This window comes from Eleginops maclovinus, chromosome 12 (assembly GCF_036324505.1).
Source record: "Eleginops maclovinus isolate JMC-PN-2008 ecotype Puerto Natales chromosome 12, JC_Emac_rtc_rv5, whole genome shotgun sequence".
Classification (NCBI taxonomy): domain Eukaryota; kingdom Metazoa; phylum Chordata; class Actinopteri; order Perciformes; family Eleginopidae; genus Eleginops; species Eleginops maclovinus.
The window spans coordinates 7,746,738-7,760,806 of record NC_086360.1 but is presented as its reverse complement, the minus strand read 5'-3'; the positions used below and the strand labels follow the sequence as shown (position 1 = coordinate 7,760,806).

The 14,069-nt window shown below is 39.9% G+C and overlaps 1 protein-coding gene across 1 annotated transcript in view; it reads left to right on the top strand.

Moving 5' to 3' along the window:
* adamts3 (ADAM metallopeptidase with thrombospondin type 1 motif, 3) overlaps positions 1 to 4,360 on the top strand; it is a 139,325-nt gene extending 134,965 nt beyond the window's left edge. The window contains exon 22 of the mRNA XM_063898319.1: positions 92 to 4,360. Within this exon, the coding sequence (XP_063754389.1) occupies positions 92 to 576 (485 nt within the window). The 3' untranslated portion in view covers positions 577 to 4,360. The remainder of the gene's footprint in view (positions 1 to 91) is intronic.
* The last annotated feature ends 9,709 nt before the right edge of the window (positions 4,361 to 14,069 follow it).

Genomic DNA, 14,069 nt, shown 5'->3' with positions numbered 1-14,069 from the left:
GTTTGATCTCTTTCCACGGCCATCACTCAAAGCTTTTCGGTACTGTGTGATGTGCACTCGGCTCACACTATTTGCTTTTTGCTTTCTACAGATGAGCCATGTAATGGGGACAAATCCATTTTCTGCCAAATGGAAGTCCTAGCGCGCTACTGCTCTATTCCAGGATACAACAAACTTTGCTGCGACTCCTGCACCAAGCGCGGTGGAGCTCTTTCTCTGTTCCCGGAGGCGGCTGAGACGGAGGATCATGTCCGCTTCGGATCAGCCTCCCAGCTGCTCGAGACATTAACAGCCTCTGCAGCGGCCAATGGCACACGCAGAGGAAAACAAGGACCAGGCAAGGGATCCACCGCCTCGGTCAATGCTGTGAAACACGCCACCACCGCTGCCCCGCTTAAGAAAACCCTGTCGAAGATCGCTACCACAGCACGGCGGGCACCACCACACATTGCTCTCACTGGCAGGAAGCTGCCCGCTATGGCACCATCTCCCCTGGCTGATTCCACACAGGATCAAAGGTCGGGCAGCGTGACAGATAGTGGGTGGCCCACAGCGTATTCTGAAGTGGAGAGATGAAAGAGACGCCCCTTTCCCTTCAGGACTTTCAATAATGTACTGCAGATAATCCAGCTTTATCCTGAGTCTTCTCCCTCCAAAAACACCACAGAGAGAAACCCAGAGAAAGGAAAAAAAGTGCTGGTTCACTTTGTTGTTAAGAATCCCCCTTCCTTTTTGCCCCTTATATTGACTTTTAATCCATCATCTTCGAGGTTGCTCCCAGACTGTAATATTACCTAAATTGAGTTGATTGGCTTTCATTCATTTTATTGAGAGGAATAAATAATACAGTAAATTCAAATTGAAGGAACCGCAAGGGAAATTTCATCCCATGTGAAAAGATCAATGAAACAAAGCATTGCTAGTTAATAGTGAATCATTTCAGGGATACGAAATAGCCAAAGGATAAATTATTATTCATTTAATTTACTCCAAATTAACAGTATATATAACAATGAATGGTGGCTTTTATTTAAAACCAGGTGAAAGGTAAGGAAGAAGGTGTTCATATTCCCCCTCGGGTTTCTCTTTTCTCTGATCATTTAATGAATTTGGGCCCCTGTGTCTGCACAGCCTTGAAGCGTGCCCTCCCGAAAATGTTCAGCAGACAGCGAGAGAGAAAAGGTCAAGAGGGGCCCGTATTTAGAGCTGATTCAATTTGTAAAAATGTATGCACACTGCAGAAGTATAACTCAGTACAGGAATAAAACAGAAATGCATGCTGCACTTGTAACAAAAAAATACAACATGACTTCAGTGCAAATTGTTACATTCACAATTGTGTTGTTCCTAAAGTTAATCCCAGAGGTTTTTCGTTTGATTAACATTGTATTACAGCAAGTTTCAACTAATTAAACGCCACCATTTCAAATTTCTGGTCTTTCACATTGGATGGGAGGTTTTATTTGCTATTAATTTAAAGTTGAAGGTGATGGACACAAAGATGTAAAACGGTCATTCTGATGCAGCTGAAAATGTACTTGAACGTTACAAACTGCCAATTTCTTGCCAAAAAATGTAAGTGTGACGCTTAACTTATAGAGAACCCATGTGTCCTAGTATGTGAAGAGACACTGCATTTTACAAAATCAAACACCAGTCTTTATGGCCACAAATGCAAAGTGGCACAACCAGTGGAAATGGTTGCAGTTGTATACATTTTTTATATAGATCCAGCAATGTCAGTTAAATGAAGCTCTACAGTTTCTATTGAAATGGGTATTTATAAAGGATGCTGTAAATACTGTGTATGAAAATATCAGTACTATTTTAAGAAGCTGAGGATACTTTCAAAAAAACAAGTTAATCAATTATAAAAGCATTTATGTTTCAGTAACAGTGTTACAAGGACATATGCAACTTTACTCTGTATGTGAATGCCAAGTTCTCTGGGGGTAATTTTTCTATAACATTAGTTCAACCAAACACTCAGCTTAGCTTAGTTTAGCTTAGTTTAGCTTAACTTAACTTAGCTTAGCTTAGCTTAGCTTAGTTTAGCTTAACTTAGCAGAGCTTAGCTTAGCTTAGCTTAGTTTAGCTTAACTTAGCTTAGCTTAGTTTAGCTTAACTTAGTTTAGCTTAACTTAACTTAGCTTAGCTTAGTTTAGCTTAACTTAGCTTAATTTAGCTTAGCTTAGCTTAGTTTGGCTTAACTTAGCTTAGCTTAGCTTAGCATAGCTTAGCTTAATTTAGCTTGGTTTAGTTTAGTTTAGTTTAGCTTAGCTTAGTGTAACAAGAAAACAGCGCAAACATATTTTGTTTAACATTTAGCAAGGCTGTTTTCTATTTGTTTCTTGTCTTTGCTAGGCTAGACTAAGCTACTAATCGTCTTGCGGTCAGTTCATCTCTACTGTGCAGCACAAGTGTTGTATGAACTTCTCTTATTTTTGGTTGGTAAGCAAATAACTACATTTCCCAAAATAACACATTTTCCTTCCATCCTGGCCTTTACCTTGTCTGCTAGTCATATACCCTTTTCAAATCTCTGTTTTGCCCTCCTTTTGAAAGTTTGTGCCGGGAAATGTCAAAGAAGGGAACGTATTTAACAAGGGTTCTCAATCCTTTGTGTTCAATACAGCAGTGTCTTGTTCAGCCAGATCAGATAAAAAATGGAGGCAAAAATTTCACCATGCAACTGAGAAGACATTTATGCTTTGATGGGACAATGTAAGACGCAAACACACATCTTGAAATTGATATTGGGTCTTTGCTTGTTTTTGATTATTTTATACAATAACATGAACTGTTGATTTTACTCCCTTAAAGCTGCATTAAGCGTTTTTTTTTTTGTTTTTTTTTTACCACTATGGGGCAGTAAGACTACCAAACAAATTACCAGTTAGCACACATCCAGCAGAGAGTTAGCTTGATTAGCATTCCATTGAAACATCTTTGTGTTCACCTGATGAATGAAAATCCAGCATTCACTCTTCGCTATTTGCTCGGTTTTGGTCTCAACCAACTCCCAGGTGAAATATCTGTCTCTTGAACTTTAAGATTGTTAACCCCCGCTAGTTGTTTATTTCAGCTCTCTGCTGTTTGGTGCTAACACAGCTTCTTTAATCTGAGAGAGTTGTTAAGGAAACAACATGCTAAACCCTGTGGGCTGCAGGTTTTCATTCTCAGCTGTTTCAGCTCTTTGCACACATTATGCAATCATGTGATACATTTCCTAAATATAAAAAAACTTGCTTAATGGAGCTTTAAGATCATCTCAACCAATTAGTCTAAACAAGGTTTTATTTCAAGTGTTGTGTCTGCATGAACAAGGCCTCATTATAAGCCAAAGATGCTTAAAATGTTTTGCTGTATGTGGAACATGGCCCCCGCCCCCAACTTATTTACAGAATGGCTTTTTTATGGTGGAAAATGGTTCAGGAGAGTAGAAGCTATTTATTTGAAAAAGAGAAAAAGGATTTTTTTCACAACCACAATGCATCTGACTGCAATAGCAAAGACACAGTTGTGTTTTCAGCAAATGAACAACTATTCACACTCACTCCTGTGTGCCAATGTATAGTACATGTATATAGCATTCAGTACGTAAGTATTTATTGAAAGTAAAAGGGCTCTGCTTTGTTTTTTACAATATGTGCAGTGCCGGCTGGTCAATAAGCTGCAGCAGATAAACGATTGAATCACTTCTAATGACCATTTTTCATCTGCATTTTCATGGATTTCAATGGATTTCTACTTTTTTTTTAAACATGGTAGCCTAGAAATTACATTGTTTTTTGCAAAAAATTAGATGTAAATATACATGCTCAATTTTGAGATGTTTTACTTATTGTCAGAAAGCTGTCTTTTTACAGCTGTTTTGTTGAAGTTGTTAACAGAGCTGTTACATCACAGCAACATGTACTGACCAGACAAATGCTTTATTTTAACCAATAAAACATTAATAGTGTAGTACCAGTAACCAGTAAAGTCTTTTGTATGCTGTTTGTACTGTAGTTTTCACTATCGTCTAACCATTTGACATTTTGCCCCCTTGTTCTTTCGATTGCTGCCTATACAACATTGCTGCTAATGTTACGCAGAGCTTGTAATGGTAAATAGTTGTAGATGTTACATTGACAATCCCTGAGCCTCAGACAGATATTATTGCATAGGATTCTCCATGTAATGTAACGATAGCCCCTGTGCTACCCGTGCATTGAAGTATTAGCCTACGATTGTCATGACTGTCAGTCACTCTCTGCTCTATTTGCTTTTCTCTGTATTTGTGTAGATTGAAGTGTACACTACTGATGCTGTTTGTTGTATTGGGGAGCACATAGCAATAAAAGACATGATTAACTTCTCTGATTGCTTTTCAGGATTTCTACATCACCATTTTGTGCATCAGTTAGGATCAGTTTTGACGTTTTCAAGAAACTAATCTTGTAAATCACAATCATTTATGATCATTTGAAATTACAATTATATGAATGAAAGTATGTAATCTTCTGCCACTAGGGATCTTCCAATCCAAACAATTACAATTTACACTTTTGTGGCACTGTGAAATAGTGTGGGATCATGAGGGATGATGTCTTCAACACGGTTGCTGTCAGATTCTCCTGGTTAGGGTTTCTTCAGTTTTTCATATTTCAGGAGGATTTTACCAAGAGCCGAATTATCTGCAGCAGTCTCCTCCTCGAACATTGTAAGTAACGTTGTAATAAAGCAGTTCATCATCTATGATTTTCCTATGCGGCTCAGCGGATAGCAAACATCTCAGCTTGCTTCTTTGATTGCTTAAGATTCAGATGATTTTACCGGAGGCCAAATTATCCTCAGTAGTCTACTCCTTTTGAAAACAAAGCGACACTGTGAGTAAAACTGGTAAAACTACTGAATAAAGCAGTTTCACGTAAAAAAAATTGGTCTTTTCTTAAATAAGACAGGATGGAGGGGCTAGGAGATAAGGGCTACATTTTTACAGCTCCTTTCATAATTTAAGATATAGATGTCCAATGACTACACTCTTTCATCAGGTTGAAATAACAAATCATGGAAAATTGAAAACGTTACATACATTTTGTGCAGACCAAACATAAAAAGACAAAACATGTTTATCAGTGATCTTTAGAGATATTGGATTAATTTAATGTGACAGTCTAAACTAACGCACTGTTTCGTCTGAAAAAGCTCAATTAATTACAAACTCACTTACAGCATCATAGCACTGGGTTGCAAGCTTAAATCTCATTTCCTGTTGAACTATAAACACTTGGGCCTGGATAATGGATTTCGGCAAAAATGAAAGAAAACTAGATCTAGTGATTAAGTGTAAATGACACTACACTGCTCTCTGTTTCTGTGCAGGATATTATTTAATGATGGTTTGAGTGCCAACTATTTAAATCACAGATTCAGTTGCCTTCATGACATGTAGGATTTTGAATAATGGATTATTACAAATAATTGCAATAATTACCTGCCTTTCTTTAAACAGTGTTTATCTTCATAAATGAGAGTTGACATTTACTGCGTCCCTGACAGCCCATGTTTTATTGATTTGCAGTTGGCAATTTCTGTTGAAAGGGCTTATTGACATTTCCCCTCTGAAACATGGTTTGCACTTTCTGTGCCTAGCCGAGACATTTCAGACATTTTAATTATTAGTTTTTGTTAATTGCTAAAACCCTCTTTTTTTTAAAACAGGGTTTATTTTCTCAAAACACTTAACCCACTTCAGACAAACCACACACCCAAAGTGCAAAACACCTCATTTATCTTGCAAGTGAATCACTGAACCAAAAACCACTAACCAAAACCAACATTTTGCAGCAAATTTCACACACTTCCTTTATAGTACAAGACACTTTTCCCAACCAACTAAACACAACAGTGCTCAATCAAAAGCACACTTACTTTTATGGCGTTCTGCATATAGAGAATTCTGCATATAACGATTTTTTAAGTCTACAAAATATGTGTAGATCACAAATATACTGTTGTTATACTTTTAGTTTTATGCATATAGTTACGGTTGTGTAAACAAAAATGATGCCTCTGTGAAATACAGTGAATGGTAAGGAAAACTTTGAGGAAAACGAATTAAAGAGACATATTTTAACAAAAAACAGAGGAAAGAAAAGTGCTTAGGCTGCATTTTACCACCTAGCTGGGTCTGGCCACAGCTCCTCATCAACGTGCAGAAGAAACATGCACCTACAGTATAGGCTGAGGGTCATACAACTTTAACCATTATGCTGCAAAAAAAAACTTTTGCTGCTGTCCACATATCCAGTCATGTTCTAACAAGTTATTGTGTAGCCTTTTTCGTGTGCTTGCATCCTGATGTATGAGTCACCAATAAAGCAGTTTGGTGTTTATGGTCATTTGGCATGTGTTAATTGGTTTATGTGTTTAGCATTTCTAATGGTAGTGTTTTGAAAATGGCAAACAAGTGAAAATGTCAGATGTCTTTGTCTTATTTAGAGAATGCAGTGTTTTTCAAAAAGTGCCAACTTGAATTGCAAATTGTGTGCAGAGCTGAAAAATGGTCAGCCATTGCAGACCATTATAGGGCCTTTTTTATAATACATTTTATGTAAAATTCCTTGTATTCACTGTGTTGTGCTATGAAGGTGTTGAATGGGTTGAGCTGCACCAGGTGGGTCGGAGGTTACAGGTGACTACGGCCAAAAGTTTTTTTTTCAGTTGCCAGCACACTAAAATGACACAGTAAGCATCATTATTTAAACTGACCCTCAAAGAGCAAAACCTCAGCTCAAATTTACAAAACTCTAAACACATTTTCAGCTCTGCACTCAATTTGCAATTCAACTTGGCACTTTTTGCAAGACACTGCACACAGTTCTCTAAGTACGACACAGAAATCTGTTAGCCATTTTCAAAACACTGCCATTAAAAATGCTACACACATGAACCAATTAACAAATACACATGCCAAATGACCATAAAACCCAACTGCTGTATTGTTGATAAAGGATGTGAGCAGTCGGAAAAGGCTACATGTAAAAACCTTTTACAATAACAATGGATATATGGACAGCAGCACGAGAAAGAGGTAGAGGGAGGATAAGAGTGAGAGGGATGATGAATTCAGTTGAAGAGTTCTTTGCACCATAACGGTTGAAGCATGCTTCTTTTGCATGGAAGAGCTGTGGCCAGACCCATCTAGGTGGTAAAATGCACCCTAAGCCCCTCTTTTTTCTTGTGAAAGATTATTTGTATTGGTTCTTCCTCAAAGTTTTCCTTTGCAGTTACTGTATGTTTTGTTTACAATACTGTAACCAGTGTTGTGCATGAATGTTGCAACAATTTGTTCTGGAGAAAAATAAAAGTATAACAACAGTATATTTGTGGCTCTGAACATACTTTTTGGGACTTGAACAATCTATATATGCAGAATTCTGTACATACAGAATGCCATAAAAGATGAGCAGTTGGTTGTCCAAAGTGTATTGTACTATAAAGGAAGTGTGCTCCATTTGGTGCATTGGTCTGATTTTGGTAAGTGTTTATGTAGTTTTGAGTGCAGTGCTTCATTTTGCAAGATGTATGAGGTTTGTGGTTTGTGAATTGTGTTTTGAAAATGTAAACACTGTTTTCAAGAAAACATGTTTTGGCATTTTCATATCCTTGCATTATTTATGACATTGGTAATACTGTTTTCTTATAAAACGATAATTCACTGGATTTGTCTGGTTATCAAACTTTACCATATTTGGTAAACACCAAGAATAAATCCCAACGCTTCACTGGATTGTTGTGTTGCTCCAGGGCCCAGTTTTTCCAAAGTAATCCAGTGGGATTTTGGATCACGGATTGCATCAAATCTTGGAAATGGGTTTTTTAAAGGCAAAACAGGGATTGCAGATAAGATCAGATCATGTAATCCGATCTTACATTTGATCTGGATCAAACCTGCCCTTTGGGTTTTTCAAAACTTTGAACTCGGTTTGGGATCTATTTGATCCAAAAAAACCGGATTATCCAGATCCCATCAGAAGGGTGGATTCAGTTGTGATTTTTCGAACCAAACAAAATCAGTTTTCTTTTAAGTGAATGATCACAAAATCAATGTTTACTGATGATATGTACATTTCTTCAGATTTTGTATGAATACAAATCAAGACAGTGACCATGAATATAAAGAAAATCTATGAAGCATGTCACATCTAATGAGATATGATAAAACAAAAAATAAAAAAATCTCAAAGCTCTCAGCTGTCAAATAAATGTCCCTGTTGCTCACAGCTCTATGATTCCACAGTATAGTAATGGCAACGACAACAAAAAAATATATGCAGTCATTCAGTAGACTAATTAAAAGTAATTTCTCACAATTGCATCTCTAATAGCAGTCAGTGTGTCCTTCATTTGGTAAGAACCTTGGCGGCTGTTCTGGTTCTACATCAGGCTCAGGTCCATCAAAATTGGGACATTACGCCTGGTGGCAATGTTATGTAAAACAATGCAGGCAAGGATTATGTTGCATGCCACCTTGGGTTGTACTCGCAAGTAGTTTAGACACGCAAACCGTCTCTTCAGGACTCCATTTAGGCGTTCAATGGCACATCTTGTTCTGCAAAGTGAGGAGTTGAAGCGTGCCTGCTCAGGTGTGTTTCCAACTGAAAAAGGGGTCATTAGCCATGGTAGGAGTGGATATGCGCTATCTCCCAATAGTATGCCATTTGGTCGGTGGGATTGAAACTCTCTGTATAGTGCACTCTCTCTTAGAATGCGTGCATCATGAACAGAACCTGGCCATTTCACAACACAGTTTGTGATTATGAGGTCAGCGTTGCCCACAAGTTGGATGTTGATGCTGTGCCTCCCTTTTCGATTGACATACTCCCATTCCTTTTCACAAGGTGCTTGGATATGGACATGAGTGCAATCAATAGCCCCAATTGTGCTAGGCATGTTCCCCATTTGAAAAAAAAAGTGTGCTTAGTCTGAGCTGTCTGGTCATCCTTGGGAAAGGAAACAAATTCATTGATCAGACTGCCCAGTGCTACTGACACAGCCTTCACCACATTACTCACAGTTGATTTTCTCACTCCCATATTGTCACCAATTACTTGGTGGAAAGTCCCACAAGCGTAAAAGCGCAGAGCGATTAAGCACTGTTCCTCCACGGATAAAGCATGACTCCTTTGGGTTTGGCGTTGGAATGTTGGCCTGACAAGGTCTGCAATGTACTTAATGTCATCTCTCCCAAAGCGAAAACGTGCATACAGTTCTTCTGATGTGTATTGCTGAAGTGGTTTGGCGCGCTCAGCATAAACCCTGTCACGGTACCTTCTCCTACAGTAACAATGAACAATACCCGCCATGTGGATGCCTCTGTATGCTAGGAGAAATGGGTGCAAAGACATGATGTGTTTAAATGGTCTCACCCATTAACCAGCAACAAGCTGAGTGGTGTAAGCCTAATTGAGCACAAGCCAAAACAATTATGCTCAAGGCTTATAAGGTCAGTGTTGGCTTTAACCAAAGAGTTGGTACCATGGGCCTAATTTCACTGTGGCAGAAACTTGTGCAATGCAGGAGGGTGTTCGGGGCAATTTTGCATCGATAGTAGGAGGTTTCAGCTCTGCAAAGGGTAGAGAAGTAACCAAGAAAGTAAAAGAGAACATTTGGGAGGACATTACCAATCATGTCAATGCCACTGGGTCTGGCCAGAAGAGGACCATAAAACAAGTAATGTTGCGATGGAAGAACCTTAGGGCCAAGGCAACAAAAGACCTTGATGAAGCCAAAAACCCCAAAAAGTAACAAGCCATATAACAGGGGGGAATTCACTGATATGGTCCTTGATGTAATAGGAGGAGGAAAATCAGAGGCTCTGCATAGCATTGAAGGCATAGAAGCAGATGGAGAGCCCACAAATAGAGACACTATGACTTCAGAAGAATGCGAGCAAAATTCTCCTGCAGAGGAAATGTTTGTGCTGGACCTGACTCCAGTGATTGAGGAGGAAGATAGATTCCCAGTGGAAGTAAGAGAGACAGTCCAAGACCTTCCTTCAAGAAAACGCAAAGGTTCCTCAGCTACAAACAAGGATAGTGACAGCTATGAGTTGCTTCTGAAACGGGAAACCGCAGAAGTACAAATTCAACTGGGTAAAGAACAAATGTTGCTTACCCAACTGCAGCAGACAAAAGTGCATATGGAGATATAACTCCTAAAGCAAGAAATTAAAAGAGCTGGTATCCGTCCTGTGAATGGCTTTTGACTATTTTTTGTTTTGTTTTGTTATTTAACATTAGAAAAAAATAAAGACTGTAAAATGTTTCTGTTTATTACACTGTTTCTGTTTCCTAAAATTAAAACAAACAATGGCTATTGGTGGCCTCTGGTATTTTGCCTACCTGTTGTTCTTTGTTAAGCCATTAGGCTAAACTGTTGGTTCCATTTAAGGCTCTTGTAAACAGGATTTGGTAATCTTGAAATTTGGTATTTGGATCACAGTGATCCAATCCAATGTTCCTCTAAAAAACTGGCATAAAAGTAAGATGGATCAGGTGATACTGGATAGCAAAACATGGGATTTCCAAATCCGGATCAATTTGAACCAGATTACACCTTTTGAAAAATCCAGAAATGTACATCAAAAATCATTACCTGGATAAAAGACACCTGTCCACAGTCAATAAATCAGATTACAACCTCTTCACCGAGGGCAAGACCAAAGACATCTTGTGATCATGGTGGATCTAATGTCTAAGGACAAGATTGTAAACCTGCACAAGGCTGGAATAGAACAAGACCCGCAGCAGCTTGTTGAGAAAAAGACAACTGGTTTGATTATTAGATAATGTAAGAAGCACAAAATGACCATCAATCGTCCTCGGTCTGGGGCTCCACCATCTAAGATCTCTCCTCTTGGGGCATCAATGATCATGAGAAAGACGAGGGGTCAGCCAAGAACTGCACAGGAGGGACTGGTTAATGATCTGAAGTCGGCTGGGACCACAGTCACCAAGAAAACTATTGGTAACACACTATGCAGTAAAGGATTAAAATCCTGCAGCGCCCGCAAGGGTCCCTGCCAGGCTTGGAATTTTATCATTTTAGGGGCAAGGCCATTTGGCCTTTGGTGTCACACATTTTTTTAGGGCACAAAGGCCACATGCCAGGGCACAAAGGCAAAAAAAACAGGGCAAAAAAAATAGGATTTGGAGCTTACAAATAAATAACTTCACTTTCTGATAATAAAAACACACAAATGACATGGAAAACAAATCACTTTTTTAATATCAATAATGTCAAACATTATATCATATGTGCCTATGCCTCCTTTTAAAGTATTACCATATATAAATTGAAATGGATGGATGAATGGATGGATGGATGGATGGATGGATGGATGGATGGATGGATGAATGGATGGATGGATGGATGGATGGATGGATGGATGGATGGATGGATGGATGGATGGATGGATGGATGGATGGATGGATGGATGGATGGATGGATGGATGGATGGATGGATGGATAGATGGATGGATGGATGGATGGATGGATGGATGGATGGATGGATGGATGGATGGATGGATGGATGGATGGATGGATGGATGGATGGATGGATGGAAATTGAAATACTCTACTTCGAATAATTAGTGTTTGGTATGTTTTCTATCTACTACTTCTCCCATTCAAAAATCCAAATCAAATCAAAAATCAACCTCTGTACATAAATCATTCAGCAGTGCACAGTGAAGGTCAAACATGCAACTGTATGAACAAGCAATACTTTGACATGCAAACGTCTGTGTGTGTGTGTATGTGTGTGTGTGTGTGTGTGTGTGTGTGTGTGTGTGTGTGTGTGTGTGTGTGTGTGTGTGTGTGTGTGTGTGTGTGTGTGTGTGTGTGTGTGTGTGTGTGTGTGTGTGTACGAGAGAGTCTTTTTAATCTGACTCATCATCACTTGAGGATGGACATAGGGAGGTAAGTGGAGTAGGGCTAGCTTCCTGTGGGTCAAGGTTGAAGTTCAGTCTTGGCCCATATGGTTGAATGTTTGGTCTCTTTCTCAAGAGGCCAGCTGCCCACCATCTTGCCACTGCCTCCTTGCTCTCGTATGCAACAGGGTCACAGCCCTGGGATTAGATTAAAAGGAGATCCTCAATGGTCGAAGTCTTCAGCCTTAAGCACCAGTCTCCTTGCATACGCTTGTTGTGGAAAACTGGCGCTCCACTTGAGATGTGGAAACAGGGAATACCAGCACGATCCTGACGAGATGTAGTAAGTTGGGGTACTTGCCCTCCTTTTCCGTCAGCATCCTCTGCCAAAGCAAAAGGAAGGCCTCCCTCTTGTGGTGCCGCACAATATCATATTTGGCTTTTAACCATTTTCCCTCTCCACCTCTGCCACATTGCAGCCTTTACGGGTGAGAAGTGGCTCGAAATGCTCGCAAAGCTTACGCAGCTCACTGTCTCCATACTGCTGAATGGCACTGATGTTATCTTCAGCTGGCATGTTAACAGGATCGAAGACTTCAGCAGCCAGGAGCACAGGATCTGTGGAGAATGTGGAGAAACGCTGACCAATACATGCAGTGATGGTGTTAACTATTTCACTCCTTTGGCGATGGAAGGCCTCAGCAGATGTTGATGAGGTGCTGATCTCCACTCCCTTGTACATAAAGACACCAGTGCGGCCAGTGTTGGTGAAGGCAGTGATGACAGGGTGCAGGTAGGGGCCAGGTTGTTCCTTCTGTTTCAGCAGAGCAGCCTGGGAAGCCATGAACCTACTCCTGACAGAGGAAAGGGACAGCTCATCTGACTGGAAGTCAAGGGAGAGCTCTGCCAGGTCCGCCAGCAGATCCTGGTACAAGGCCATGTAAAGGACAAACTTGGATGATGTTAGTTGCCGCCAGTAAGCCTTGAGCTTCTGCTTATCTGGTCCAGAATCGTCCTGCCTTTCCAGAAGGTGTGCTATGATGCATCTGTAGTTGGAGGCGAGGGAGGATAAGGCCTTTTGCCTGTGGTTAATCCATCTTGTGCCCTGAGAGCGACTTGGCATCATGACATGCTCCTTCCATTTCTTGCTGGAACGACGGGACAGGGAGTAGAGGTGCATGAGCAGCTTATCAATCTGAGGCGGAAAAAACAACATAAGCGAATTCTTCCATACTGTGATGGTGTAAACAATAGTATACAAGTAAAACATGTAGCAACACCTTACTAAACAATTTTTTCAAAAATGTATTGTTAATTAAACATACCTGTGTGAAGTAAGAACCTTTAAAAGCACCGTTCAGGTACAGCTCAAAACTGTGGGCGACGCAGTGCACCTTGATCATCCACAAAGTGGATTCCTGCTGGAGATGGTTAAGGACACCGTTTGTCGTCCCAAAATTAACAGAAGCCCCATCAGCTGCTGTTAGAGTCAAGCAGTTACTGAGGTTAAGACGGTTCTCCTTACACTTTTCTCTAATGGCCTTCAGTATTCCTGCAGCATCACATGAGTCTGGCTCTGTAATACTGAAAACCAAAAGCAGAAAAATACATAGTTATTTAAATGAGTTATTTAAATAGTTTCATGCTGTGTGGCACTGGCAGCTCTTATTGTCTTCAACTGAAATGGGAGTTGACTACAGAAATACAAGACTTTTTGATTGATATCAAAGACATACCAAAAGAAATGATCCAAACACATGAATATGAAGAATAAAAATCTTACCCAAGTAGTCTGATTCCTGGTGTGCCATTTTCAATTAACTTGATGCTGACCACCTCTTTCTCTGATGTGCCTTTGTCGATGCTTCCATCAAAGAGCAAGGAGCAGTAGAATGGCTTACGTTTAACCAAAGCATGAAGATGGTCTCTCATGGTCCCCGCAATGTGCTCTATGAAGATGCGACAGGCTTTTGAGTTATGATACCTCACCCCCAGCTCCACACCATGCTTCCTTTCCACTGACACTAAGGTTTTAAACAGCCTGAAAGGCTGCTCACAGTAGGCCACAGTATATGCTATATGAAATAGCTTGCACATCTTGTCTTTGGTCTTATCATGTAGCTTTTGTAGATTTTGCACTGTCTCAGA